The following is a 26,722-nucleotide window of genomic DNA, read 5'->3' on the forward strand; positions in this document are numbered from 1 at the left end:
AGGTGAAAGCCCAATTACGAGCATAATAGTCCATTATATTCAATATTCCTGACATCAGACAGGTAATATTTATACTATGCCATCCATGTTTGATAGGTCCCTAATTAATTGTTTGAAAAACAAATTGTAATTTTTAAATTGTATGCAAATTCTTTATGTTCTGAAAAAGGAAAGTAAAAAAAAAAATCTTGTAACAGCTTAGAAAACTGAGTTATTTTACTAGTGAGGATTTAACTGTAATACTTTTATAATTAGCATCCCCCAAAAATATATCTAAAATGTTTAACATTACAATACTGATTTAAAAAAAAAAACTATTGATTCAACGTTTTCTCGTCGTACCCAATCGGAAAAAGTTTTAAATTGAACATTTCTATGAGTTAATCGAAATAAAATTTTGCTGTGAAAGATTGGCAAAACTGTTATAATCTAGGAAATTGTCGTCTGCTTGTGCGGTATATTTGTGTTGTGATGTGTTGTAAAATTTATTTTGGGATATTAATGTAAACATAGTTTTCGTTGCCTCTTACATAGTTTATTAATTAATGACTTGTGATAATACATTTATTTTAGTTAGCTTAGATCTACACAATGGGGGTAAGCATTTTCGCCATTTCTACATTTTTGCAGTTTCGAGTGAAGCTGGATTTAAATGATCCGCATGCCACGTCAATCATGTTACCTGCAGCTAATTAGTTGGCCTGTAAAAATGTCATCCTTCCATCTGTCAAAACCTACCCAAGCTTAAGTTTCGACATACGGTCCGATGGAATTATAACCTCAAATACATTGTTAAGATTATTTCAATATTGTTGTCTGTTAATTGTCCATAATGTTCAACCCAAGATTCGGTGTTTGGTAGAATACGACCGGCGTAAACACTTGGCTTTAACTGCAGAAAGCAAGTTTAAGCACAAGTAATTTGTAAAGTTTTCTTTTATTTACTAATGCTACCATACCACATTATATTTAACATATTAAGTGGATAATTTGTTCAGTATTCTCGGCGATAATAATGTAATCAGTGTAAGAATTTTGCATACAGTATTGCTCAAAACATTTGAAACCTCTTAAAGTTGCCATGTTGTCAATTAATATGCAAGTATATTGCTGGAACCACAATAGCGTAACAATGGCAGTGCAAAGATTTCTAACCAATCACGTTTGACACAGTTGTGATGTCGGCAAGAACTAAATGGCAGATGTTAAATAATTCCTGATTAGAAATATTTTCTATTTTCTTCATGTCACTGGGATGACATTACTGAAATGTGTCTCAGAGTTTTGATTTGAAAGCTGGTATAACTGGTACACTGGTATTTCTATTATCTTTTCAAGGTTTCTTTTACAAAATTTATCTGCGAAATTTCAGAAATGTGTTTAAGCAGATTGATTTTTTCAATTGAATGTTAAATTTGAAGGAAATTAATTAATCTTTTGAATAATTCTATTTTAAAAATCTGCAAGCTTTGATGGCTTTCATATGTTTAGTGCATATGTAACAGCACGAAACTTGCATACAATCTTTTATTTTTGGTTGTAGTGCAGGTAAAACTGTATGTTCCCAAAAACTCTGTTTTTTCATCGCATCGCCTACTTTGCATCGCGCAGTCACGTTATTGTGATTCCAGCATGATGTTACTTGAAAAGTAGGGCATTATTTATGTTGCGGATGATTTAACTAGACCAGTGAAAACTTATAAATATATTAACTTCGTGAGATTTAAGGCCCTGTCACAAAGAGTCGAAAGTCTGCCGATGGTGATTGGGCATCTGATTGGCTAAGCTGCCTGTCATGTGACTCCAAATAAAATTTAGTTCTGCAGTCTACCAGCACTACTCAAACTATTGGTTACTACCAATGACGCAAAACAATCAAAAGCGTGATTGATGTTCACAGGTGTAGTAACAAATGGAAACATTGTAAATTATTGAAATTTTAATATATAATGCTGTTATATTCTATACTAAAAATTTTAATTCCCGTAGCAATAACTGATAACGGCTCATGATAACATCATGATCACTATGCCGTCTGTTTTATTACAAAGCTTGTTGCCAGCCCATCAGAAGTTTAATAATGGCACGGGAAGCTTTGTGTGAATCGGCAAGGTGCTCCTCTCATTTTGCCAGGGTCTTTAATCTTGTCTGTTTCACCATCCTTGTAGCTCATATTCAGATTGAAATTTCCTAAGGGGCTTCAACCTTTAATCCCAAGGTGGGACAAGGTAGGTAGGATCTGTTAAATATGAAAATTGTTGTGGAAGAAATTAGTTTTTTTAGTAGGTAGAATTGTAAACCAGATTTTTCACAAGTGGGGAATGCGGCTGGCATTGCTGTGGGCAGTGGGGGTTCTCAGGGTGCTCCCGAATCCCCTGCTGCCCCGCTCTCACCTTGTTCCACCTCGTGCACTCGTCAGGCTGGTTGGGACAATGGGGCTGACCCTCAGGTAACAGCAGCTGGCTGCTATGAGCGTTAGTCCGGTGCCATTCTTTTTTGAGCCCTGATAGCATATTTACCTTACAGTATTAATTTATTCTTCATGTCATTAATTGCGAACCAAATTAAACACACGTTAAAATGCCATATCGTGTCTTAAAATGTTAATTCATTATTTTTCTTCTTTCTGTAGATAAATGTAATACATAAAACTAACTGTATGTGAAATTTTTATTGATGCACCTAGGATGGTAGAATTTTTTTTTTTTTTTTTTTATTTCAATTGTAGTGCTGAATTTAGATAATCTTAAAGTATTAATTTTAAGTTGTTACTAATTGGTAAGTCTTTCATTTCTATTTTTAATTTTTTTTAAAGAAGTCCATTTATTCATTTGTCTGAATGTTTTGTTCTAGCTGGACCAATTAATGCTGATAATTGCAGCAATTCATCTGCTGTACTGCCCATACACAAAAGTTGAAGAGAGTTTTAATCTGCAAGCAATGCATGATATTTTGTATCATAGATTTAACCTAACACTAGTAAGTTGACAGTGATGTTGAATTTAGGCTAGCTAACAAAATGCTGGCTTTCGTTTAAGGTTTAAGAGGATGGTTGCTTAACCAAACAAGATTGGTATTCCTTAGTTCTTATATATACCATGTTTCGAAATACATATTGGTATTTAGGAAATTTTTGTATTTGTTTCTGAATGCCACTATTTTGACATAAATGTATTAGGCAGGTTATCATTTCTTAAAATGTGTTGCCTATCATATTTTTTTTTTATAATTTTTCTATAGTAACTTTTTTTTCTTATATTCTAGGAGCACAAGTAAAGCAAACATGCTACATAACTGCATAATTTTTATTTTTTGGTTTTTGAAACTAACTTACCTATCACAATTTTTTCTGTTAAATTAGTTTAATAGTCTTCTGGGGTGAGTTTAACCATCCTAGATTCTTTAGATAGTTAAGTGTGTATTCAGAAATAAATGACAAAGGTAACTTTTGCACTTATTCTCTTCATATATATATATATATAGAAAACAGGGTTTGTGTGAATATGTTAATTACACGTATGTTCATTCATACGTAGCAGTACTAAGCAAAATCACAAATCTTTACTTGCATTCGAAATGCCCATTAAAATACACATTGCAAACTGTGTATGTGACATGCTGTAATGATACAACTCCATGTTTTATCATCTCATAATGTAAATACATTGATTTTAGTTGAGATGTAAGAACAATAGAAATGACTTAAAACTCAAAGCAGTGTCATGTATATAATCAATAGTCAATACCACAATGTAATACAGTGTAATATTTGTGTTTTGGATTTTCAGTAGTATTTAGCTTGGAATGATTAACTTATCGGAAGCTCTTTGAGCATTGGCATTTTTAAAATCTGATGGGGTATTATGATAAGTTAGCAACTAATGGAAATAGGTACAAATATTTTACTGTTGACAATTAGACAAAACTGTACTTCCCAAAAAAAAAATTTTTATTTAAAACACTCATAAGAAATAAATGTGATCTGAAATTTCAACTCCTTCCAAACACAGAAATGTTTCTCTTCAACTTGGATATTATAAAACACCAGATTTCCAGAAACCGAGGATTTGCTACCTTTTTTTATCGAATAACTTCAAAATTTTGTTAAAAACAATGTCATGCAATTACGATCAAACCTCAACAAATCTGAAGGGACCATTATTTTGTCACTTTGCAATAATGAGGTTTGTTTTAACCAAACTATACAAAATTTATTATAATTACTATATAAAAATATAAAAAATACGTACTACCACCATTAATTTGGAAGAATAATATTTCTAACCTTTTTTTCTCCAACCTACACTGAACCAAAGCAATGACATCAGAATTATTATAATTGATAGATCACATTGATTCGTTATATTATTTGTGACATGTGTACTAAACATCCTTTACCACATGTAATTGTTTACTCTTGGAGGAACAAAATCCACTTTGTATTACATATTAACCTTAACTATGTCATTTCTAGGGACTGTGAAAACACTTTGTATTAATTAGAGTTTTGTATTACCAGGGTTTATATTAAGGTAATGAGGATTCACTGTAAAATGCCAATCTGCCTGTAATCCCTGTTGTAAGTGATGGTTTGATCAGCCCGAAGACTGTCAAGGGGCCCCGTGGTTGTGTGGTCAGATACTCGCTTTCCATTGGGGCAATCTGGCTTTGGTTCTCGGCAGGCTCACGCCCGGGTTTTAAGCAAGAGGACGTTGCCGCATCTCCCGCTTCCCCCAACCATCCAGCCCTTCAATACCCCATTCTCATCTATTTGCCATCATCGTCTCTGGAAACCTTGACGTTCAACTTCAGTCCATTCATTCGTCAAAATTGCTGCCGTGGAGAAACGACTGCATTGGGACTAGGGCAGACGATGCGAGATGCCTCCCCGATGACCCTCGACTGCCTTCTGCAATGGGGAAGCGAAGGGGCACCACAACACCCAATCCTGAAAACGACAAGGAAAAAGAAAAAAATTTCCCTCCGGTGGAAAATCCCCAATCCGATAGGGAATCAAACCCATGTAATTTGACTCTCCAGCTAGGAGTTTTAACTGTATAGCTAGAAGTAACTGTACTTAGGCTAGTTTACAAATGTCATTAGTTACTTAATTTATTTATTTTTTGTTTTTAATTTTTCAGTACGACCATCACGAGTTCCGGGGCGTTGTTCCTAGGACTTTCCTCGGGGCAATGACTGTGGCTTTGGCATCATCTCCTGCGGTTTACATAGCACATGCTGTTGGAATGACCAAGTTTCTGTCTCAGTACATAGGTAAAGTGCTCTCGAACTTCTTTGTTCCATTTTGTTGTAGCCGGCGGTGGCTGAGTGGTCAGATGTCATGTTTTCCCGCCCCCTGGACTATCCAGGTTCTCTTCCCAGCTGGGTCAGAGCCAGATTTCCTTTTCGAGCGGGAAACATTTGAGCAGATGAGTTTTCTCAGGGTACTTCCATTTTTCCCATCCAAGTATTCCATCGATCATCCTTTCTCACCATTATTCCTTGTCGTCTCTAATGACCTCATTGACAACATGACTTTGCACATGACATTCAATTATCTGGAAAGTAGCTATTTTAAAATGAAACCATTTGGCGATTACAGATTAGGTCATAACTGTTTCAGCGGGTATGTTCACACTATTGAGTTTTATTCAGATTACAGGCAATTATTGATATGTTTCACTCTAGACTCTGCCCAGCAATGGTTTTATTTTATTCATTATGTATTCAAACCTCCTTCACCCCTTTTAAAGACTCTAAATATTGAACCCTACAAGTATATTTTACTTTTTAACCATTTTGAAGTGAAACCTCTTTGCCGAGGGGGCTACAGTTTTCGAGCGTTAACAAAAATTCTGATCGAATGAGGGGAGTAGTTAGGTAAATGGTGGGGGAACCGTTAGAGGAGGAGACAGCAGGGTGGAGGTAGAAATGACTCGGCATACTTGCAGACTTGCATACTTGCATGACTTGCATACTGGCTTGCTTGCATACCTTACACTTGCACACTTCCATTCTTGCGCAATAGAACATTTAACGCTTGCATACTTGTATGTGTGTATTAATGTGCGACCTCAGCCGATAATATACTGAGAAAGATGTTTCACTTTTGTCGCACGTGGATTCCACGCGCACACTTGTTATTTACAGTTTTGTTTGTGGGGGGGTTCTATGACGAGGAAGAGGGGCTTGCGTTGCAGTGAGGGCGACGCTGGGCCTGATGGTGCTGGGCAGCCTGCGCTTGTTCCGCCAGAGTGTGCAGTCTGTGTTCGGCGGCCAGCTGGCCAGCTGGTTCGTCGCGGTGACCGTCACGCAGTACCACTTCATGTACTACCTCAGCCGGCCGCTGCCCAACATCATGGCGCTGCCTCTCGGTGAGCGGCCATCGTCCGGTGGGTGGAGGCAAGGTTTCGTGGTTTTATTTTTAGTCCGGTTTCGTTTTTTCAACAGAAGTTTTCGGTGTTACTGCTTTTAATTTCATAGAAGCCATTCTGTGATACTTACTCTACCAAAGTAGGGGTAGAATTTATATGCTGCATTTTTACAGTAAAATAATTTTTTTATAAGTCGGTCTAAAACAGACACATTCAGAATAAAAATAAATTAGCCAGAATTTATGGTTGGAAATTGATTCAATAAGGGATGCACAATAAAACAAATTGGTTTTAATTGTTTCTGATTCATGCACTTGGTACAATTATTGGCCTGAAAATGACATACCTTGATTTTTAAACATAAAAAGATTTCTTTTTTTAATGTTTTGAATTAAGTATTGGTTAAGTGCTACTTAATGACATGCTATATCTTGCATTTCGGTGCAATAAAACTGAAATAACACCGAAAAGCTATCAGTACACTATATAACACTGAAATGCATGTTAATACACCATAAAGCATTTGAATGCAACCAAAAATCATGAAATTAATATGCAAATTCAATCAAAACTCAATTAAAACTACAAAGACGTAATATTTTAATACCGTATATACTCGCACAATAGTCGCAGCAATTTTTACCAAATTTTTTTTTTAATGTAAAACTCGTTAATGACGAGAAATTACCATTTATTTGTTTAATTAACATGAATATGAAGTTTTCTGATGTGTAAATTCTCTTTCAGTTAAATTTTCAATCATTTTTTTCCATTGCCGCTCTGTTTGGTTATGTTGATGCATGTATAGTGTGGGCGCACGTAGTAGAATATGGATATCAATACGTCACCGCTGTATTTGGTTATGTTGATGCCTGTATAGAGTGCGCGCACGTAGTCAAGTACGGATATCGATAGGTCGCCGATTGCATTCAGCGCGCGCACTCTGCCTGGTTCCAAGTAAACTATATTTGATAGCCCGCACTCACATTCCTTCCTCCCATACGGCCACGCCACATGAAAGCAGGCTGTTCCATTGTGTTTACGGCTGTTCCGATCGTGCCTGTCGCCGTCAATAAATTTGTGTGCGATGATTATGCGCTGGCGACGATTATACGAGTAAATACGGTACATTGAATTTTAATGAACGTAAATTATTTAGCAAGGAGTTTGTACCAAAATTATGTACTTAATAGATTGGGAAGTTTTTTTTTGCTTTTTTTTATTCTTGTTTTTTTTAATTTATTGTTGCAACTATTATTAACAACTAATTTTTATATTACAACATTGGTACCTTTTTAAAACACACCAATGCTTACTCTTTTTTTTGTCCCTAGTAGTTAGACTTGCTTGTTACAAATTATTATATTCTAAAAGTGCATCATGTAGCTGTCAAAATGACACTGTTTTGATGAAGTTAGTGTCATTTAACATTTAAGAGTCGTATTTGTTAAAAAAAATGTTAGGTATCTTAATGAATAAACAAGAGTTCACAAAAATAAAAACAATAACACCGAAATCTCCTCTTAAAAATTAAATTTGCCTTAAAATAGAACCATAAAATCTTGTCTCTAGCCATGAAATGCTCATTCTCAAGCTGTGGCTTAGTATTTGAAAAATTAAAAGGATAGTTCCGAATTCTCCCATTTCAGGTGGTTACAGAAGTCACAAACAATTTAGGAAAATGGAGGGATAGTCAAAAAAACCTCGCAAAATAAACAGAAACCTTGATAAAATTCATAAAAATAACTTACAACAGTCTTTTACTAACTTGCATTTTGTTTTCTTATGCTTCATTTGAGTGGTATGTAGCACATTAAATATGATTAGTTGAAGATTGTTCACTTAATTCATACGGAAATTATTTATGGTAAAGGTTTTATCTTTCAAACATTAAAAAAAATAGGGGTCTTGCGAATGTTAGATCTATTTTGTTTTATGTTTTTATGTTTAATTTTGCATATTATATAGGAACAATAGCCATGATATATACAAAATAAAAAAAAAAATAAAAAAAAGGTGTTGAAAAAAATTCAGAAATTTTTTTACTCTGAGACACTCAGTACCAACATTTTCTCCCCAAAATCCAGCTGCAGCATATTCAGCTCACCGTTTGACATTGCTCTCTCTGTTAATGGCTTTTACAGTATCGTGTTTGAGCACAACCCTTTGAAATTGTATAGAATGGACTAGAGTTTTAATTTGCTGGTAGACACGAGACAAATTTTCTCTTAACCCATCTTGCCATCCAGTGTGTGTGCATATATTTTGCCCTTCACTGCATGTGCTGCATCAGTGTCAAGGTATGGGATGAAAAAAATTAAACAATCTTCTCTGGTTTGGTTTCCACCACAACCCTTAATACCCACTGCCATGTGACCAAAATGTAAAAACAGATTAGTGGCATCCTTGGAATTCCTTTATTCCCCACATTATTGAACCCTTAAAGTCATGAATGAATTTTAAATGTTTTTGAGAGTAGAATATCTCAGTGTAATGTAATGATGTACAAGTAACAGTATTGATTAATTAATGTGTTTGGGTATTATTGCCTTGAAATCTGGATAACAGTTATTATTGCTTAATGTATGTTTTAATAGTTAAATTCACAGTTATTACTGAAAAGTTTCGAACATTCACAAAAATTCCTAAGAAGATTTATTTACTCTATAATGTTTTTGTACATTTTTTAATCATTGTCTTTAATGTTTTATGTATCTGATTTTATCTGAATATGAAACACACAATCTTAACTGATATCAGTAAAGATGTTAGTGTTTCCAAAAAGTATAATTTACCGGAAAATTTTCTGCAAAACTGGAAAATTTTCCAACGTGGTATACTTCCAATGAAACACATGAATAAATTTTATCACCTTTTCTTTTAATAAATACAGAACCAAATAAATTATACAATTTGTCTTTCTTTATAACCTAGTGGCTCACTTAATATTTTTTAGTTGGGTAAGACCCACGCTCTCTTTTACCAACTGATAGAAACAAAATATTTGTTTTTTAAACAGTACCCACCAGTCAGCAGGAATGAAATTGTAGAATAAAATTTATTAACCTATCTTAAATTATGTAAATCTATGTTGTTTATGGAAAAATAGTAAAATTACCCACTGGAAAAATTTGTAGTTAGTTATTTTCAGAAAATGTTCCGAATGGAAAATTTACTTTAGAAAAGTTTCATACTCGCATCTCTAAATGTCAGAACGTATTGTAAATCTGATCCTTGGAATCATACTTTTGAACCCAAGAATAGTCCTAGAAAATTTCGAAGCATAGGCTTCTCCTTTACTCCCTTATAAATATGCACTTGATCATGGTTGAATTTGAAAAAAACTGTGGCTTACATTTTGATAAAATGTTCTGTAGCGCAAAAAAAAAATAATAATAATAATAATACAACTGTTCTTTGAATTGAACAAATCTTCCATTAATTCAACAGTAACATTAAATATCATGAACATTATTATTGCTAACAAAAATGTTCTTCGAAATATTTAGATTATTTTGACATTGTGCTTTGCTTTGTAACACAAATTTTACTTTGACTCTATAGGAAAATATTTCAATGACTAATGCAAGCTTCTATTAACTGTGAATGTATATTTCAAACAACAGTTTTGTTTGCAGCAAAAAAAGTTGCAGTGGTTCAAATTTAAACTAAATATTTTTTGTCATAACAAACCTGTTATCTTCTTTTTATTTGTTTTAATTTGTGACATGCTTGCCAATAGCAGAGAAGCCTTAAATAGTTGGCACAATACAAAAACTAATACATAAACATAAACACGAAATAAGACAATAACAATTACAGTAAGATGGATATGACTACTAAACTATAACAGACACTAGATAATTCAACACTTAACATGTTTGCAAGCTCATATTATTAAATTTAAATTAAATCATGTCTAGTAAAAAATTTAAGTGAGACTTCTTTAGAGTCAGTAGAATAAGTAAAAATTGGGGGGTGGGGGGGGAGGGGGAGGATAACAAGTGAAGTGGTAAGTCGAACAACTTCAAGACTCTTCGCAGAATTTCCTGTTTTTTACAAATTTTTTGAACATCCAGTGTAAACATCTGTGGTGTATTTTATTGAAGGTGAATTTATGTATCATATTTTATCTATCAAATCACTTGCCGGAAACACTTGAGACGGCAACTGGCATGTGTGCATTGTAGAAAAACTTGTGCACCTGCGTATTTGTATTCTTGCACACAAGCTTACTTGCCATTTGAAATGCTTGCTCACTGACGTACTTGCTCACTCAAATACTTTCGCACTCGCATGCCAGTATGCTTGTATACACTATTTGCATTTTTCTACTCGTTTCGAATATTTTTGTGTCATAAAAATTTTCCCTATCTGTCTATCTGTGAAGTTTTATTTTTGAACAAACGTAAAGGATGTCCACTCTTTTTTTTTTTTACTTGTATTTGTATAATTAGGGACAAGATTATATGGTGAATTGCGATAAAACTGAAATAACACCAAAAAGCATTATAATACACAATATAACATTGAAATTTAAGTAAATACACCATAAAGCACCAAACTGCAACTACTATCATGAAATTAATCAGCATTTCTAATCAAAACTTAACTCTGATCACAAAACATAATATATTCCATTAATGTAATGTATTCAGAATGAAGTTTTTACAAAAAAGTAGATTTGAAAAATTTATTTTACTTTTTTTTTTGATCGCACAACTGTTACTAGTAATTCATTTTTATATTACGACATCGGTACATTGCAGATTTATTTTTATTGTTCTAAGTGTATCATCTATCTTTCAGAATGACACATTTTTGGTAAAATAAGTCTCGTAAAACATTTATGTGTCATTCTCAAATGTGTCCAATAATATGCCATCTTTATGAATAAACGGAATTAATGAAAAATGAAAACTATAACACCGAAATCTCATGTTTTAAAAAACAAAATTGGCCTAAAAATTAAACCATAAAATCTTGTCTCTAGTAAAAGTAATAAATCTGTTGAGATGTGTGGTGCGTTATTGTTTAAAGTGCACAGCGTAGTACACAATGGCAGTGGCAGTGTAAAGTGTTTGAGTGGTGTGGGCCGCAGCAGACGGCTTCCTGACTCTCCTCTATCATTTCAGTTTTGTTTGCTCTGCACAGCTGGATCAGGCAGCGGCACGCGCACTTCGTCTTCTCGTCGGCCGCGGCCATCGTTGTTTTCAGGGCGGAGCTGGCGCTCTTCCTGGGGGTGGTCCTGCTCGAGGACCTAGCCGGCGGGAGGCTGCACCCGTTGCGGTAGGTAGGTCGTGCTCTCCGGCTGTCTCCCCCCCCCCCCCCCCCCCCCCCCACGTCCGCAAGTCGCGTCTTCCTACAGTTATAGGCAATTGCAAGGCTCATCACATTCTGCTGATACGGCCGCTTGCGTTCAGGTTTTTTTTTGACCTGGATTCTTATTTCCTAGCATTACCAGCGTGTCAGAGATGTTAGAATTGGTCAAGGAAAGCCAGAGGATTGACTCAAAATCGTGGTAAAGCAGTGGCGTAGCTAAGGTGACTGGCGCCCCTGGCCGAATTTGAAAATGGCACCCCCTCTTGGATTAAAAGAGAGGGGGGAGGGTTCAGTAACCGCGAAACCGTCGCGGCAGTGTACCCCCTCCCCCCCCCTGCTCCGGCCATCCCTGCCACCCGCTTGCTGTGCCGCTGTGGTAAAGCCATGGAAATTCCTCAGTGTTAGAAATTTGAGGGTAGAATCTCATGCTCCCATATGCCATCATAGAGACTATGAAAGAATTTTTCTTCGGATGGTGTTTTGTTTCTTAGTAATATCTGTTTGAAATAAAGTGTGGAGAGAAGTAGGTCATCTATGGGGATGGTGGAGTTTATTTAATTCTTTAAAAACAAAATTGCAAAAAAATAAATTATTAATGTGTAAACATCCAATTAGTTGGGATAATTTCGTGAAAATGGAACTGACATCGATGAAAGAAAATATCTCGCAAAGATGGCAGACCCATGTGTAGCAACATAAACCCGTATGTAGTCACGTCCGTAAACATTAGGGCACGTACCAAACGTGCCAAATGAAATTGATTGTGAAACTACCTTGGAATATATTTGTTGAACTAAAATAGTCATTGTAAAAAGAAATCTCAAGTTTAAAATATCAAAACTGTCATTATAATGATTGTTATACATATTATCCTTCTAAATTCCCATTAGGCTTAGTAACACAGTGGTAGGACCCGCACTAGGTAACCTCAAGGAACGTGTTTTGAATCTTGTCACTGGATTTTTTTTTACTCGTTTTAATGTAGTAATGATAATGATGATGATAATGAATCAGCTCAGTAAGGTTAAGTTTTGTTTGTAGGCAGTATTTACAGACTGATTTCAGTTGTTTAAGCAAAAACAAATATTCAAACATAAAACTTAGTGTTATAATACATGTTAATATTTTAGTAGTAATACCATAGAAGTATGTAACTTATAACATGTGCTGAAACGTTACAGTATTAACAGTTTAGTGATCTTTAACAAGATGGGAAGTATTTTAGTAAAATTTCTTGCCGAAAATCAGGTCCAAAGCCAGGGTTTTATCAGAGCCGTTTCTAATAGTTAAAAATTGTTTCATGCTGCTAATTATTATCTGTGTTCAATGGTGGCAAGCAACATTTACGATTCAGGCAGCAAATTTTAGCGGAGAGCGCAAAAAGTGAGTGGATTCACTTCCAGAAATTGTAAAGTGACTATTTTATTTACTAGTTTATGTATCGCACTCATCATTATTTTAAATAATTCTACTGTAAATTTTATGTCCGAATTTTGTATTAAGTTTGTTTGCAACATGTGTTTTTTTGTTACCAAGGTTAAATGCTTACACATCTTTGGTGAGTACTAAAAGGCTCTCTATTTTTTTTTTTTTTTTTTTTTTTAAGTCTGGGAAATGTGAAATTTTGGTGAGGGAAAATTTTATTAAATATTTGTATGAACACCCTGATTATGTTTGCATAACTGTGTACATACACTTTACAGCCATAAGACAGCTTAACACACCTATTTTAATTTATCTTTGTATGACAGTTGATTTTTTGGGTATTCCCATTAAAATTATATTTAAATTTCATAATCCAGAGAAAAATTGCTATTCTGTTATGGTTGTGGTCCCTAACATTCCAGATTAAAGTGTTTTTACTGTACTCTGCTGTTTTTTTTTTTTTTTTACCATCCAACAATCATTTTTAAAATTTATTCCAAATTATTATTAATCATTAATGGCGTGTTTTTCCTTTGTATAGACTATACAATCTCTAAAATGAACCTGATCGAGAGCAGTTGTTTGTTTCTTACTTTATTGTTTAACTGAAATTGAATCTATTGCAGTTTCTTTTAAATGGCTATTTGTGTTAAAAACCACAGCATATTTGTGGGTTCCAGTGTTTATTTCATAAATTGTGCATATTGATTATTTATTATTATTATTGGACAAATTATTTATCTAATTATTGTTTATTAATATGTTCATGTAAAGTATTTTATGTTAGAGAAGCTGCTTGGCGAGAAACCCTTCATATATCTACGTCTGTAGTATGTTTTTATCCAAAGTTTACCTGAGCTTTGTTGCTCTTAGCAGGCTTAACGACGTTGAAAGGTAAGTTCCCAACAAGAATGAGGAGATTGCAATCAGAAAGCAAGTCTCAAGGAAGGCGTCTTCCGTGCGTGGGGCAATTCTGAGTCTTTTAGAAACCCACATGGAAGACAAGAAGATGCCCGCAACTGCCGCGATTTCTTCCTTCTTTTTTTTCCTTGTCCTTGGTGAGACCACTTCACTTATTTGTCGTTAGCAGCACCTGGGGTCCACGTACTTTGTAAAGCTGCGAACTACAAGATCTTCGGCTGCAATATTTTAGCATTCGTTCTTTCAGCCGCCTGTCAACTGTGATTTCCACCCAGTAGTCTTAGGGAGGAGTACCGCTACTGCTCAACCGACGATCGAGAGTCTTCAATACACCGTCTGTTTAGTGTACCAACAAACTGTTTGTAGGTCATCAATAGTCCTGGAAGTTTTTTCGTATGACCACATACACAGGCTATGGGTTGCTCGTTAATGTGCACAAATTATTTATTATTTTAAATTGTAATATCAAAGTAAGAATTTGATATTGATTAATTTTATGTTATGTTGTATTAAATGTTGTAGTAATTTTAGTAATTTCAAGACAGTCAAGTTTGAGTTCTGTTTCTTTAAGAATAATAAAACGTAACTGATTTTCAATTTTTTAAATGTTATGTTCACTATAACCTTTGAAACAGTATTGATATAGGAAAGTCCAGATGAATTTTGGAAAGAGATTAAAATATGTGCATTTATGTGTAACCATTGGTCATATGATAAGGTAACACAGTCCTGTTACTTACATAGGGACTAAATAGATGAAGATACACTGATACTTATATTTTACTATTTTATTTTTCTTCTCCTCTCTGATGTTGACAGTAATTTGCTTATTAGTAATTACTCTAGCTGGGGCAAAAATAAGTTGTAGCTATAAAAGTATTTGAAGCTGCAATTAAAATTTGCCATTTATTATTTTATTTACACAGTAAGTGGTAATTTTGGTGAAACTATTACATAGGTTATTTGGTTTTGGAGTTGTATGCTGAGGGCATTGCTTCCACCTGCTAGACCACTTTGAATCTTGACACTGCCGTCAAGATAACCAAGTTTTATCTTGATGCGGGAAATGAGAACATGATTCATCATTTTTTTGTGACGTGTGTCGGTTGGATTTGTACTAGTTGTACGCAGGAGCAACGAATAGATATTCCCGAGGTATCTATGTTCATACTGCAATTTTGAGTATACGCAAATAAAAATATTTATTTTGTAAACAGTATAAATATTTACATGTCATGTAAGTATTTTGTTTATAACAAGGAATAATTTTTGGTTTTAATTTCGGTCTTCAGTTTGTGATTAATTAGTCTGAAAATGCAACAAATGTTTACTTTTTTAAAATTCTCGATAGTACCAAACACGTTGTGACCAGCATGGTACCTTCCGGCAGCTGCTCGGTGGCTGCGGCCAGCACCTGCCTATTGCAAGTAGCTCAGTTGCACTTGCACAGCATGTACTTCGAAGCAACATTTGAACACGACACAGTGCACGGGCGTAGATCTCTGAAGAAAGGGGAAAGGCAGAGTTGTCCGAGTCCTCCTGGAATTAAAAAAAAAAAAAAACCCTCACAGTGAATGAAATTGTAATTCTAAAACGGGAATGAGACAAAAACTATGCATAAGTAAAATTGTAAATTTTGATGCTTATTGCATGATGCATGTAGGCCTAGACCGCCTAGTGAGATAGCTTGTGTCGGTTACCTGCATGTGCAAAACCCTTGGACCGCTCAGTCTGCGGGCTCTCTCCGACATGGTAGTTGGAAACATTGCAACCTTTTCCTTCTTTTCCTTCCTCATTTTATGCTGTCAAAATGTTTAGTTTCAAACGTGAAATTTTTTTCAGCTGTTATATGATTCAGCTGTTTCCTCAAACTTAAGCTTTAACCGCCCTTGTCCGTTTTGTTTCCGCCGACTTCATTTTTCTGAGCATTTAACTCACGTGTATTAAATTTATGCTGCTGCAAGCTAAAATTTTATTTCTAGAAAATGTCAGGGAATTTTTTTGGTAGATTTTCTGTAACCATCATAAACCTACCTCACCCATCCCCCCCCCCCCCCTTTTTTTTCACATTTTCAATTGGATACTAGAGCTACTCTTGATCTATATTATTCTGATTGCTAGACTTAGCATTTTTGTTTTGACTACCTAGGTAGGGCATGGGATATGCAGAGATGTGAACAAGAATTACCTCCAGGATTCTCGGTTAGTGTTTTCAAGTCTGTCGGGCAGTGTGTCACGAAGGTGTCGTTTGTGCGCAGGTTGGTGAAGCTGGCGGTTCCGGCCGGGCTGCTGTCCCTGGCTCTCACCGTCGCGGTCGACTCCGTGTTCTGGAACAGGGTTCTGTGGCCGGAGGGCGAGGTTCTGTTCTTCAACACGCTGCTCAACCGCAGCTCAGAGTGGGGCGTATCCTTTCAGCGCTGCGCACTGCTGTCATCAGTAGACACAAGATTTTATAGCTTTATTTCTAGCTCAGACAATTTCGGTGTTGTTATTTCCATAAAAGCTGTTTTGTAATACTTACTCCACAAAACAGTGGTAGTAGTATTTTATGTGTTGCATTTTTACGATAAAATAATTTTTAACAAATTGGTCTGAAACACCATCACTCAGAACAATAAAAAATAAATTAGCAAGCATTTGTGGTTTAAAAGTGATTAAATAAGTGATGCACAATGAAACAAGTTATAACGATTTTTCTGTTCCGTGTACTTTGGTACACTTTTTTTTGTCCAGAAATAACGACATCCTTGACTTTCAGACATTATAAGATTACTTTATTTATGATTGGATTTAAGTTTTAATTAAATGTTACCGAATTCCATGATATAATATGTGTTTAAGTGCTATATGACGTATTAACTCGCATTTCAGTGTTAGGCGGTGTGTTTTTTTTAAATTGAAATTCACCATATAATCTTGTCCCTAGTGTTTTCAAATGTGTTTGTGCGTTACTAAAAAAAAAGCTATGTTTCTAAGTGCTTAACGATTCTAGTGTAATTTATTTGTATACTGCGCGCCATACATCCGCGTTGTGGATGTGCTTGCTAGAGTGCCAAGAGGGTAAAAAAACAAGCCGTTTATATACCGCCACACCGTCTTAAACAAACAGGAAACTTAAACAGCTGTGTCAAATTTCTTTCTTGCAGCTCTAATGTTCACAGATATGCGGTTAGGTAGTTATGAATGTCTGCAACTTTAAAAAGCTTTGTTTTATAACACCAATAGATTTTTTATATTTAGCCTTTAACATTCAAAATGACCTGAAATCATAACTTTCCAACCTACAAACAATACCACCAAGTTAATACATTGTGACATATAAAATCCCATACATAGTGACTGAAGAAACATACGAGTTTTGACAGTTATTTTATTACATCCTAAGATGTTAATAACATTGAAAGAATGTATTTTTTTTAACTTTTTTCTAAGTAAATGCTAAATGAGCATCTCTTAACATATGTACTAGGCATCTTTAAATCATTTTTTTTAATTAAATAAAATTTTGAATCCAATATAAAAGAAAAATATTTTACGAATAAAGGATATTTTTCTAAACAAATCTAAACATTCAATGAATTTCACACGTCGCAAGAGTCCAAGGAAAATTAATGCATGAGATAGTAATTTAAAATTGAGACTAAATATATGCTTGATAAAAGATTAAAATTGTATGGATTCAAAATAGAATGTTGTAAAATGCAAGCAAATGAAAAACCTGGCAGATTCCGTTTTTCATAAACCAGAAATATTTTCGTGTTTGACATTTTATTTTTAATCTAACCGATGTTATACATAAAAATAGATTATTTTTTAATAAATTTTTATTCATAATCACACATTATTTGCAGGGTGTCTACTGACCCTGGAAAACCTGGGAATGATCAGGGAAAAATCAGGGAATTTTTGTTTGGTAGGTTGTAGTTGGCAATTTTTTTTTGTTTATTGATCAGGTTGCATTAACGTAGCATCAAGTGTATCCCCTCCCATTTTTATTTTTGAATGGCAAATAATGAACAGTTCCCACGTCCATTTTCGGATTCGGAAGTGGTGTAAAATCACGTGATACAAACTGGTTTAAGCTGGTCTGTTATCCTGCTGACGTATGTGCTGTGGCATATGCTTCCCACGTTCGGATTATACGGACAGGTGCATTTAATTTTAAGTATCTATGGATGCTCCCATCGTAAACTGGGCATTTTTGTTAGCTTTGAAAATACGTATCACAGACACTTTTGGTGAATATTCGCCATAATTGCTAGAAATTGGTAGCTGTGGGCTTCATACGGCCCATGGTGCTTTCAAAACTGGAATTTATGCTACACAATGGGACGTTGTTAATTTTTTTGAGGCACAGTTACTTTTTGTTTAAGCATGTACCTGCATGGAGGGAAGATTACATTAGAATAACTGGATCAGAGCTTTTTCCCAAGAAATTTTGTGCAATCAGATGGTTAGAAAATACTGCAGTTGCTGAGCGTGCCATGAAAATGTTACCCCACCCAAATAAATTTGTTAGTGAAGTTTCTATTTCATCTGTCTCTTTCAATGTAGTGAAAAGTACTCTTGAAGATAGTCTTCTAGAAGTAAAATTGACATTCTTCCACTCTTTAGCATCAGAGCTGGAATTGTTTCTTACAATGTTCCAAAGTGAAGCACCCATGGCACTTTTTCTCTATGTTTCACTGTTAGACATTTTGTTAACTTTGGCAGGAAAGTTTGTGAAACCAGAGGTACTGAAGAGCTTTAGGGACAAACGCAATGTATCTCGATTGGATGTAGATAACCAGGAAAATCTATTGACTGCTAACAATATCAAGTTGGGTTATGCAGTACGCCATGCCATCAAGAAAGAGAAAGTACCAGAAAATTCTGTCCTGTTACTGAAAAATTATGTTAGGACTTGTCCAAAGGTTATGGTAAAAAAACTTCAAGACAAAATTCCCCTGAAGTACAAACATACCAAGGGAATTTCCTGCTTATGTCCATCTGTGGCTTTAAATTCGGGTGTGAGGAAACAGCGTGTGAAGTACAGTTTATAATGTTGTCTTCGAAACAGGTGGCTATCAGGACATGAAGCTGATAACATTGAGTGATCATATCAGTTGGTTTGTTCCTCGCAAGATTCTGAAGCACTGTGGATGCTCATTCTTAAGGCACATACAGTAGCTGCTAAAACAGGCCTTCTAAATTTTTTGAGGATGATGTTGGTACTTTCCATGGAAATGCATCATTGGAAAGAGGATTTTCAGTGAATTATAATCTGCTGATTGAAAACTTGCAGGAAGAAACACTGATTGCACAAAGACAAGTGTACGACTTTGTTCAACGTTCTGGAGGTGTAGAGCATGTTGATATCAACAAGTCCATGCTACGGTATGTAAGAAATGCTAGTTGTAGGCGTAAGGAAGCCCTGCAAACAAAACAAAAAGAAAAGGAAGCTGCAGACAAGAAGAAGGCAGAAAAAAGAAGAGTTGAAGAGAAGATCAAGGCATTGCAGTTTAAGAAGGCTCGAGTGTTGGATTTGGCTCGTTCTGAAGCAAGTGCAATAGACGCAAAAGTTGAGTCACTGCGAAATTGATGGGAGCTTCCTTTTACTAATGTTTTTTGCAAAAGTAATTGTGTGAAATATTTGTAGCAGCATGTTTTATTTGCCATCAATTGAGTCACTTTGGCCACGTCTGGAAGAAGGTAATTTTTTTACTAATTTAAGTAAGTTGAAATACTTTGAAACCCGTCAATGTATTGTTATGCATTTTTTTCAGTTTCGTGGAATGTCGTAATTGTGTTAAAGAAAACCTGGAAAAATTCAGTTTTAGACCTGGAAAACCTGGAAAAATCAGGGAATTTCATTTACTAGATTTGGTAGACAACCTGTATTTGTTGCATAAAAAAAAAGCATGTATGTATGTTTGCAGAAAACAAGCAGTAAGGATTTGTGGTGTGATGTAATGCACAGCCTTGACAGCTAATAAATCTTAACTTTTGCTGGCTAAGATAGAATCTCTTTGGGGGGATAATGATGATGATGATGATGATGATGAGGATTGATGGATGGATGGATTGATTGGATGGATGGATTGATTGGGATGATGGATGATTGATGATGATAGTTAAATTTTGAGTCTAGTGTTTCCGTTTACTCAATTTGATTCTGTAATTTTGGGATACTGAACTGTGGTACCTCAACCAGCCACGCAGACATCCCCGTTCCTGTGGTACTTCTACTCGGCCATCCCGCGGGGCATGGCCTGCTCGGTGTTCCTGGTCCCCGTGGGGATGTACTACGACGCGCGGGTCAGGAAGCTGGTGTTCCCTGCGCTCGCGTTCGTCCTCCTCTTCTCGTTCCTGCCCCACAAGGAGCTGCGCTTCGTGATCTACGTCTTCCCGCTGCTGAACGTCGCTGCGGCGAGCGCCTGCCACAGGATGTGCGTGCTCGCAGACACCCAGAACAATGTTAAAACAATGTGTGACGGTTATCGCTAAGATTTCATGGTTTTATATATATGTGTATATACACACACTTATATATATATGTGTGTGTGTATATATATATATGTGTGTGTGTGTGTGTGTGTATATATGAGTCTGTTTCGATAAGAACAATTTTAATCTTTCATTTTTATTGTTTTTTTATGATAATATTGTGCATAACATTTAAATTTACTCAAATTTGGCATGTCATATTTTATGTAGGATTCAACTCAGCTTTGGTTCCATTCCAAAAATTATGGCGATTATAGTTGCAGTTTTTATTCTCATATTTGGGATTCAATTATTTTATATCAATTCTAATTTCATCGGATTCTATACTGTATACAATAATGCTTTAGTGCTTGTTAAACTCTTCCTGATTTTAATAGCTCTCAGATACAAAAAATATTTTTGTTATTTACTAGTGATGAGAATAAACCGAATTTCCTCGAATCCAAATCTTAAATTTAAATCTTAAAAGAGTGCCTCAAATACACCCCTCGAATCCGAATAAAGGTTTCTAGAGTAAAAAATTTAATAATGTGTTAAAAATAAAAATATGTTAACTGACATTTTATGATTCTTCATAGGACTTGTTGGGTGGTGAGATTGTTTGCTACATTTTAAATTGGTAATTCCTAATGATTTTCCAGTATTTTTCGTGTAAGTAACCTATACCAGTCAAAGCATTTCACTAAATCACTTTATTATATTTATAATTTATAATTAATGTAACCATTTGATAAAATGATAAATTACTTGAAGTATCACAATGCCTCCATACAGAATATTGGAAAAATGCAAGAAAATTTAAAAAAAAATCCAAGGTTTTTCTCCCCAGAAACAAGACTTTTCTTCTTAATTACAGATTGCTTTTATTTTGTGAAAACAGTTTTGGGTTTCATAAATTCGGCCAAAAAACAAAAATAACCTAATGTTAATTCATAAAGAGACATGGTAGGTACTAAATACAGCATTACATCAACTCTTCATCATTTGGCATAAACAGGGCAGAACCTACACAAACACATTTCTAGATAATGTTATAACCAAAGTACATGAAAACACATACCATTAAAAATAATTTCTTGGCATAATTTATAAAATTTCTAAGACGTAACTGTAAACAAACAAGAAGATAGGTTATGTTATTACCATATTAGTTTTTCACAATTTATTATTAGTATGTCTATAGGAAAACAACCAATCACCAATGTGTGAGTGTGAGTGATTGTGTGAGTGTGTGTATATATTTTTTTAAATTGAAAATTTTGTAAGATGTACAGTGTTGATGGCTTGCTACATTTGCAGACAAACTCATTAACATTTGTAATAAATAAAACTGAGGATGTTACCGTATTTAGTGAGATATCATTTCAGGATGTAGCACATGGAACAAGGGTGGATAATTAATTGTGTAACTAAGAAACCAGATTATAATAAGCACGCCACTTTTTAAGCAAGGATTTTGTTCAGTTCTAAAAGACACAAAACACTTCACATGTCCAAGATAAACCTCTCGTTATCTAAGATTGAAGCATCAAAATACTGTGTTTTCTCGCATAATCGTCGCAGATTTTATTCTAAAATCAAGTTTGAAAAGAAGGGGTGCGACCATTGTGCGGAAAAAAATTTTTTGTTAGGTAAAGTTATTCATAAAAACAAATCCCGTTCATGGAAAGTACGTTTAATTAAAAAAAGGCGAAATATACAAGAGCATGCCAAACAATCTATATTAATAATTCCTTAAACAAAAACCTTTCTTCAACTTTAAATAGAAAAACCAAAACTCTAACGCGAACGCGTGAACTAACGTGTCGTAGTGTACACACTTGCCACGAAAGAATGCGGGCTATCAAATGTAGTTAACTCGGCACCTGACAGAGCGCGCACGTTGGATCCAATCGGCGAGATATCGATATTCGACTACGTGCGCGCGCTCTATACGGGAAGCAACATAACCAAACACGAATTATGCGCTGGCTACATTTTTATAAGCGATACGCCGCGGTAATGCAGACAATCAGATAAAGGAAATACCGTTTAAAAACGTCTTAAAAAGAACATTTACACGTCAGACAACTTTGTATTTCCGTTAATTAAATAAATAAGTGGTATTGACCGAAATTAAATTTTAGATTATACCTACACCGCGGCGACGCAGACGATCAGATAAAGGAAATAACTTTTAAAAACGTCTTTGTAAGAAAATTTACACGCCAAACAACGTCGTATTTTCCGTTAATTTATTAAGTAAGTGGTAATGAACGAATAAATATTAGATTTCTACTTTAAAATACATTGTTTTATATGGAAAAGATACCTACACAAAGCATTTGTTATCTACTAGCGGGACCAAAAACATCATGCGACGTTTACGCGAGAAGTTTTTTTATCCCAATTTTGACAGCCTAAAATATGGTTGCGACGATTACGCGCGTGCGACGATTCTGTGATAAAACACGGTAAATGCAATGTCAACCAGTAGTCTGTGCACAAAGCTGGTTACACTGTTTTGTAAGAAAACTATTTTAAACTACTAACACTAACTATTGCTATTCTTTTGTTACAAATAAACATAATTTACACTTAAACACTTTTTTTTTCCTTTTAGAGATTTTCAAAGTGATTTTGTAAGTAAGTAAATAAAGTAATTTACTAAGTTTGGTCAGTATGGAAAAAGAAATCTTAAGTCTTATAATGATATTCATCCCTGATTAATTTATATTATGTGAATAATTCAGTTGATTTAATTTTCTTAGATTCGAGTTAATATGGTACCTAGTTCTGAGTAAGGAAACTACATAATTATACAATGTGATTCGTGACGAAGTGTAATAAACAAAGGATGTGATGCTGTGATGTTACGAAATACGTTATGATAGTGTGCAATGTGAAGGGTGTGCACTTTCAGTATTGACCAGCGGTAGTAACTGCAGAGAACATGTGTGCGGCAGAATGCATTGCCACTAAAGGTGGTATGTTTGATCGTCTACTGCAGAAGCTGGTGAACATTATAATGTCAATTATCCACTACTTCTTAACTCCACTTTTTCATGAATCAACTTGTATAATTCTGTTGTTTCAGGATAACCTTTTAAAATATTTTAATTAATGATTTACCAATGTAATCGTTTTGGTATTGGTATCAGCCGATACTCCCAATTTTCTGGATTTCCAATGTAATCTTATCCAAGCGGTTCTTAAAAAACAGATACACATGGGAAAAAAAGTACCATTTCGTGCATTCAGGTGTCGCCCATCTTTTCAATCTATCTGTTCATAATTCTGCAGGCAACTTTCCCTCACTTTTTTTTTTTTTTTTTTTTTTTGTGTAATTTAAGGCTATACTTGAATGTTGTGTTAGTTAATTAGTCAAAGGCATAATGTGTATGCACAAATTTTATGCAGAAAAATACTTTTGTCATCTAGCGAAATCCTTTTAGTAAAAAATTTTGTCTAACTATTGAATTTCTGCAGACTTGCGCTGTGATTATTTACAAAAAAAAATGTTGAATCATTTTTGTGACGTTTATTGTATCTGCTAAAGAAATGTGTGTAATTGAATCAGTACTACTTGTTTTCATTGGTAATGGGCAGTGGCGGATCCAGGATTTTGGTTTGGGAGGGGCTTGACCCAGCTGAGGCTAGGCTTTATCAAGGCAAACACTAAAACAATAGTGGACCCAGATGCTTTTGGAGGGGGCTTGAGCCCCTTAGCCCCCCCCCCCCCCTCTGGATCCGCCACTGGTAATGGGGGGTTTATTGGGATGGTGCAGCGACGTGCTCCCGTGCCCGGCAGCTTCCAGAACCGCGGCAAGTCGTCGCTCCACGGCCTGCTGGCGCTGGGCGTGTGCTGCCACCTGGTGCTGAACGCCATGTTCTCGGCGTTCCTGCTGTGCATCGCCGGCGTCAACTACCCGGGCGGGGCGGCCATCGCCCAGCTCCACCGCCTGGCCCGGGACGAGGCGTCCGTGAGCGTCCACATCGACGTCCTGCCGGCCCAGACCGGCGTCTCCCGGTTCACCGAGATCAACCCCCACTGGAGGTGACACTGTCGCTTACGTCTCCCAGTCCCCGGACGTTCCCACCACGGTCTCAGCTTAAAGACGGGAATTTTTTTTTTGTCGGGACCAAACAGTAGATACCTGCAGTGAAATTTCATTATAAGTAGAGACCTGCAAAACTCGCGGTTTCGATGGCCTTCAGGATGGACTGCACATGCCCCTGTACACTCGGGCAAACGACGCAAGTTGATTGGCCGCCGACTTGTAAGTCGTCTCAGCTGGTTGGTCTTGTCATTCGATCCTTCTTTGGTTGAGGGTTTATAACTGGTTGAGATTCGTCCAGATGGAACAGTAAGCCAGTAGCAAAATTATCTAAGAGGTGTATGTGTTTGAATTCTAGCCTATCACCGTATGAATCCGCGAATTTTGCAGGTCTCTAATTATGAGATACGTACCTAAAATGACCCCACAATTTTGGCACTCTATAATGAAAGTAATCAATAATGAACTGTTACTGAATATAAAAAAAAATTATGAGATACATATTTTACAAGGTTCCATTGCGAACAGATGAATGGTTTTGGGCATCTTTAATGTCTCATGTTTCTTGGTTAACACTGTTTTACCATAAATGTGTTTAATACCATTAGGTTTGTGTGTCTTAGCAAAAATTTGTTGACAATAGTTTTGGGCAGTAGTGTAGAGAAACCTACACCACTAGTTGCAATTTTTTATTTTTTTGCCTGTCTCGCCTTGTAGCTGAATCACATAAGATACAGTGTTTTCTCGTATAATCATCGCACATTTTATTCTAAAATCAAGTTTGAAAAGTAGGGGTGCGACGAATGTGCAGGAAAAAAAATTTTGTTAGGTAAAGTTATTCATAAAAACAAAACCCAATCATGGAAAGTACGTTTATTTAAAAAAAGGTGGAGTATACAAGAGCACGCCAAACAATCTATATTAATAATTCCTTAAACAAAAACCTTTCTTCAAATTTAAATAGAAAAACCAAAACTCTAACGCGAACACAAGCCACTTGAATCTAACGTGTCGTAGTACACACTTGCCACGAAAGAATGCGGGCTATCAAATGTAGTTAACTCGGCACCTGACAGAGAGCGCGCGTTGTATGCACTCAGCGAGATATCGATATTCGACTACGTGCACGTGCTCTATGCAGGAAGCAACATAACCAAACTGAATTATGCGCTGGCTACATTTTTATAAGCGGTACGCCGCGGCAACACAGACAATTAGATAAAGGAAATAACGTTTAAAAACGTCTTTATAAGAAAATTTACACGTCAAACAACTTTGTATTTTTCCGTTAATTTATTAAGTAAGTGGTAATGACCGAATAAATATTAGATTTCTACTTTAAAATACATCGTTTTATACAGAAAAGATACCTACACAAAGCGCTCGGCATCTACTAGCGGGACCAAAAACATCATGCGACGTTTACGCGAGTTTTTTTATCCCAATTTTGACAGCCTAAAATATGGTTGCGACGATTACTCACGTGCGACTATTGTGCGATAAAACACGGTATTTGAATCCTGCTTGGTAAACCTTGTTTTCTCTGCATAGTTAATGATTGGAAGGTGTAGCTAGTGGAAGGTTGTTTTTACTTCTTACTTTTCAGTTACAAATTAAAGAAACTTGATCTAGCTGTAATTCTTCCCCTGATAATGATAATGCAAAGTTCGTCTCTGGAGTTTTGATGTTTTAAATTTTACTAATTTTTTTCGTTGTTAGTGCCATATTTTCTGCAGTAGCCACGTTAACGTGTTGAAAACTATTTTACCCAAATATTTTCTACATTAGTTTGAATATTTATACCAATAACATGTGTTTGTTATTGATTCCCATATTTTAATATATAATTTAAACAAGAATTTTGAGGATCAAATAATTCCAAAATAAGATGTAGTAGTAGGCTACTTTATTTTCTGTGCCAACTATTTGTTTCTATTGCTTAAATACTACTACATAAACTTAGTCTAACATTGATTTAAGTTTCCAAGTCAACTAAGTGAACTGTTGTAAATTGATAATTGGTTTAACAACCTTGAAACAACAGTCAAAAAGCAGAAATAGGACTTATTTGATTTTGAATATAAATTGTGGTTTTGCATTATAATTTTCTTTGTGGATATTTTAAGTATTATTTGTTTAACGACAGTTCAAAATTAA

General features: G+C 35.3%; 1 protein-coding gene across 1 annotated transcript in view; it reads left to right on the plus strand.

The window, feature by feature from the left end:
- The first annotated feature begins 405 nt into the window (after positions 1-405).
- LOC134535867 (uncharacterized) overlaps positions 406-26,722 on the plus strand; it is a 34,860-nt gene continuing 8,543 nt past the window's right edge. Inside the window, exons 1-8 of the mRNA XM_063375207.1 lie at positions 406-597; positions 2,854-2,979; positions 5,142-5,274; positions 6,201-6,374; positions 11,510-11,663; positions 16,301-16,445; positions 20,244-20,470; positions 24,319-24,564. Of these exons, the coding sequence (XP_063231277.1) occupies positions 592-597; positions 2,854-2,979; positions 5,142-5,274; positions 6,201-6,374; positions 11,510-11,663; positions 16,301-16,445; positions 20,244-20,470; positions 24,319-24,564 (1,211 nt within the window). The 5' untranslated portion in view covers positions 406-591. The remainder of the gene's footprint in view (positions 598-2,853; positions 2,980-5,141; positions 5,275-6,200; positions 6,375-11,509; positions 11,664-16,300; positions 16,446-20,243; positions 20,471-24,318; positions 24,565-26,722) is intronic.

This window comes from Bacillus rossius, chromosome 10, assembly GCF_032445375.1.
Source record: "Bacillus rossius redtenbacheri isolate Brsri chromosome 10, Brsri_v3, whole genome shotgun sequence".
Lineage (NCBI taxonomy): Eukaryota > Metazoa > Arthropoda > Insecta > Phasmatodea > Bacillidae > Bacillus > Bacillus rossius.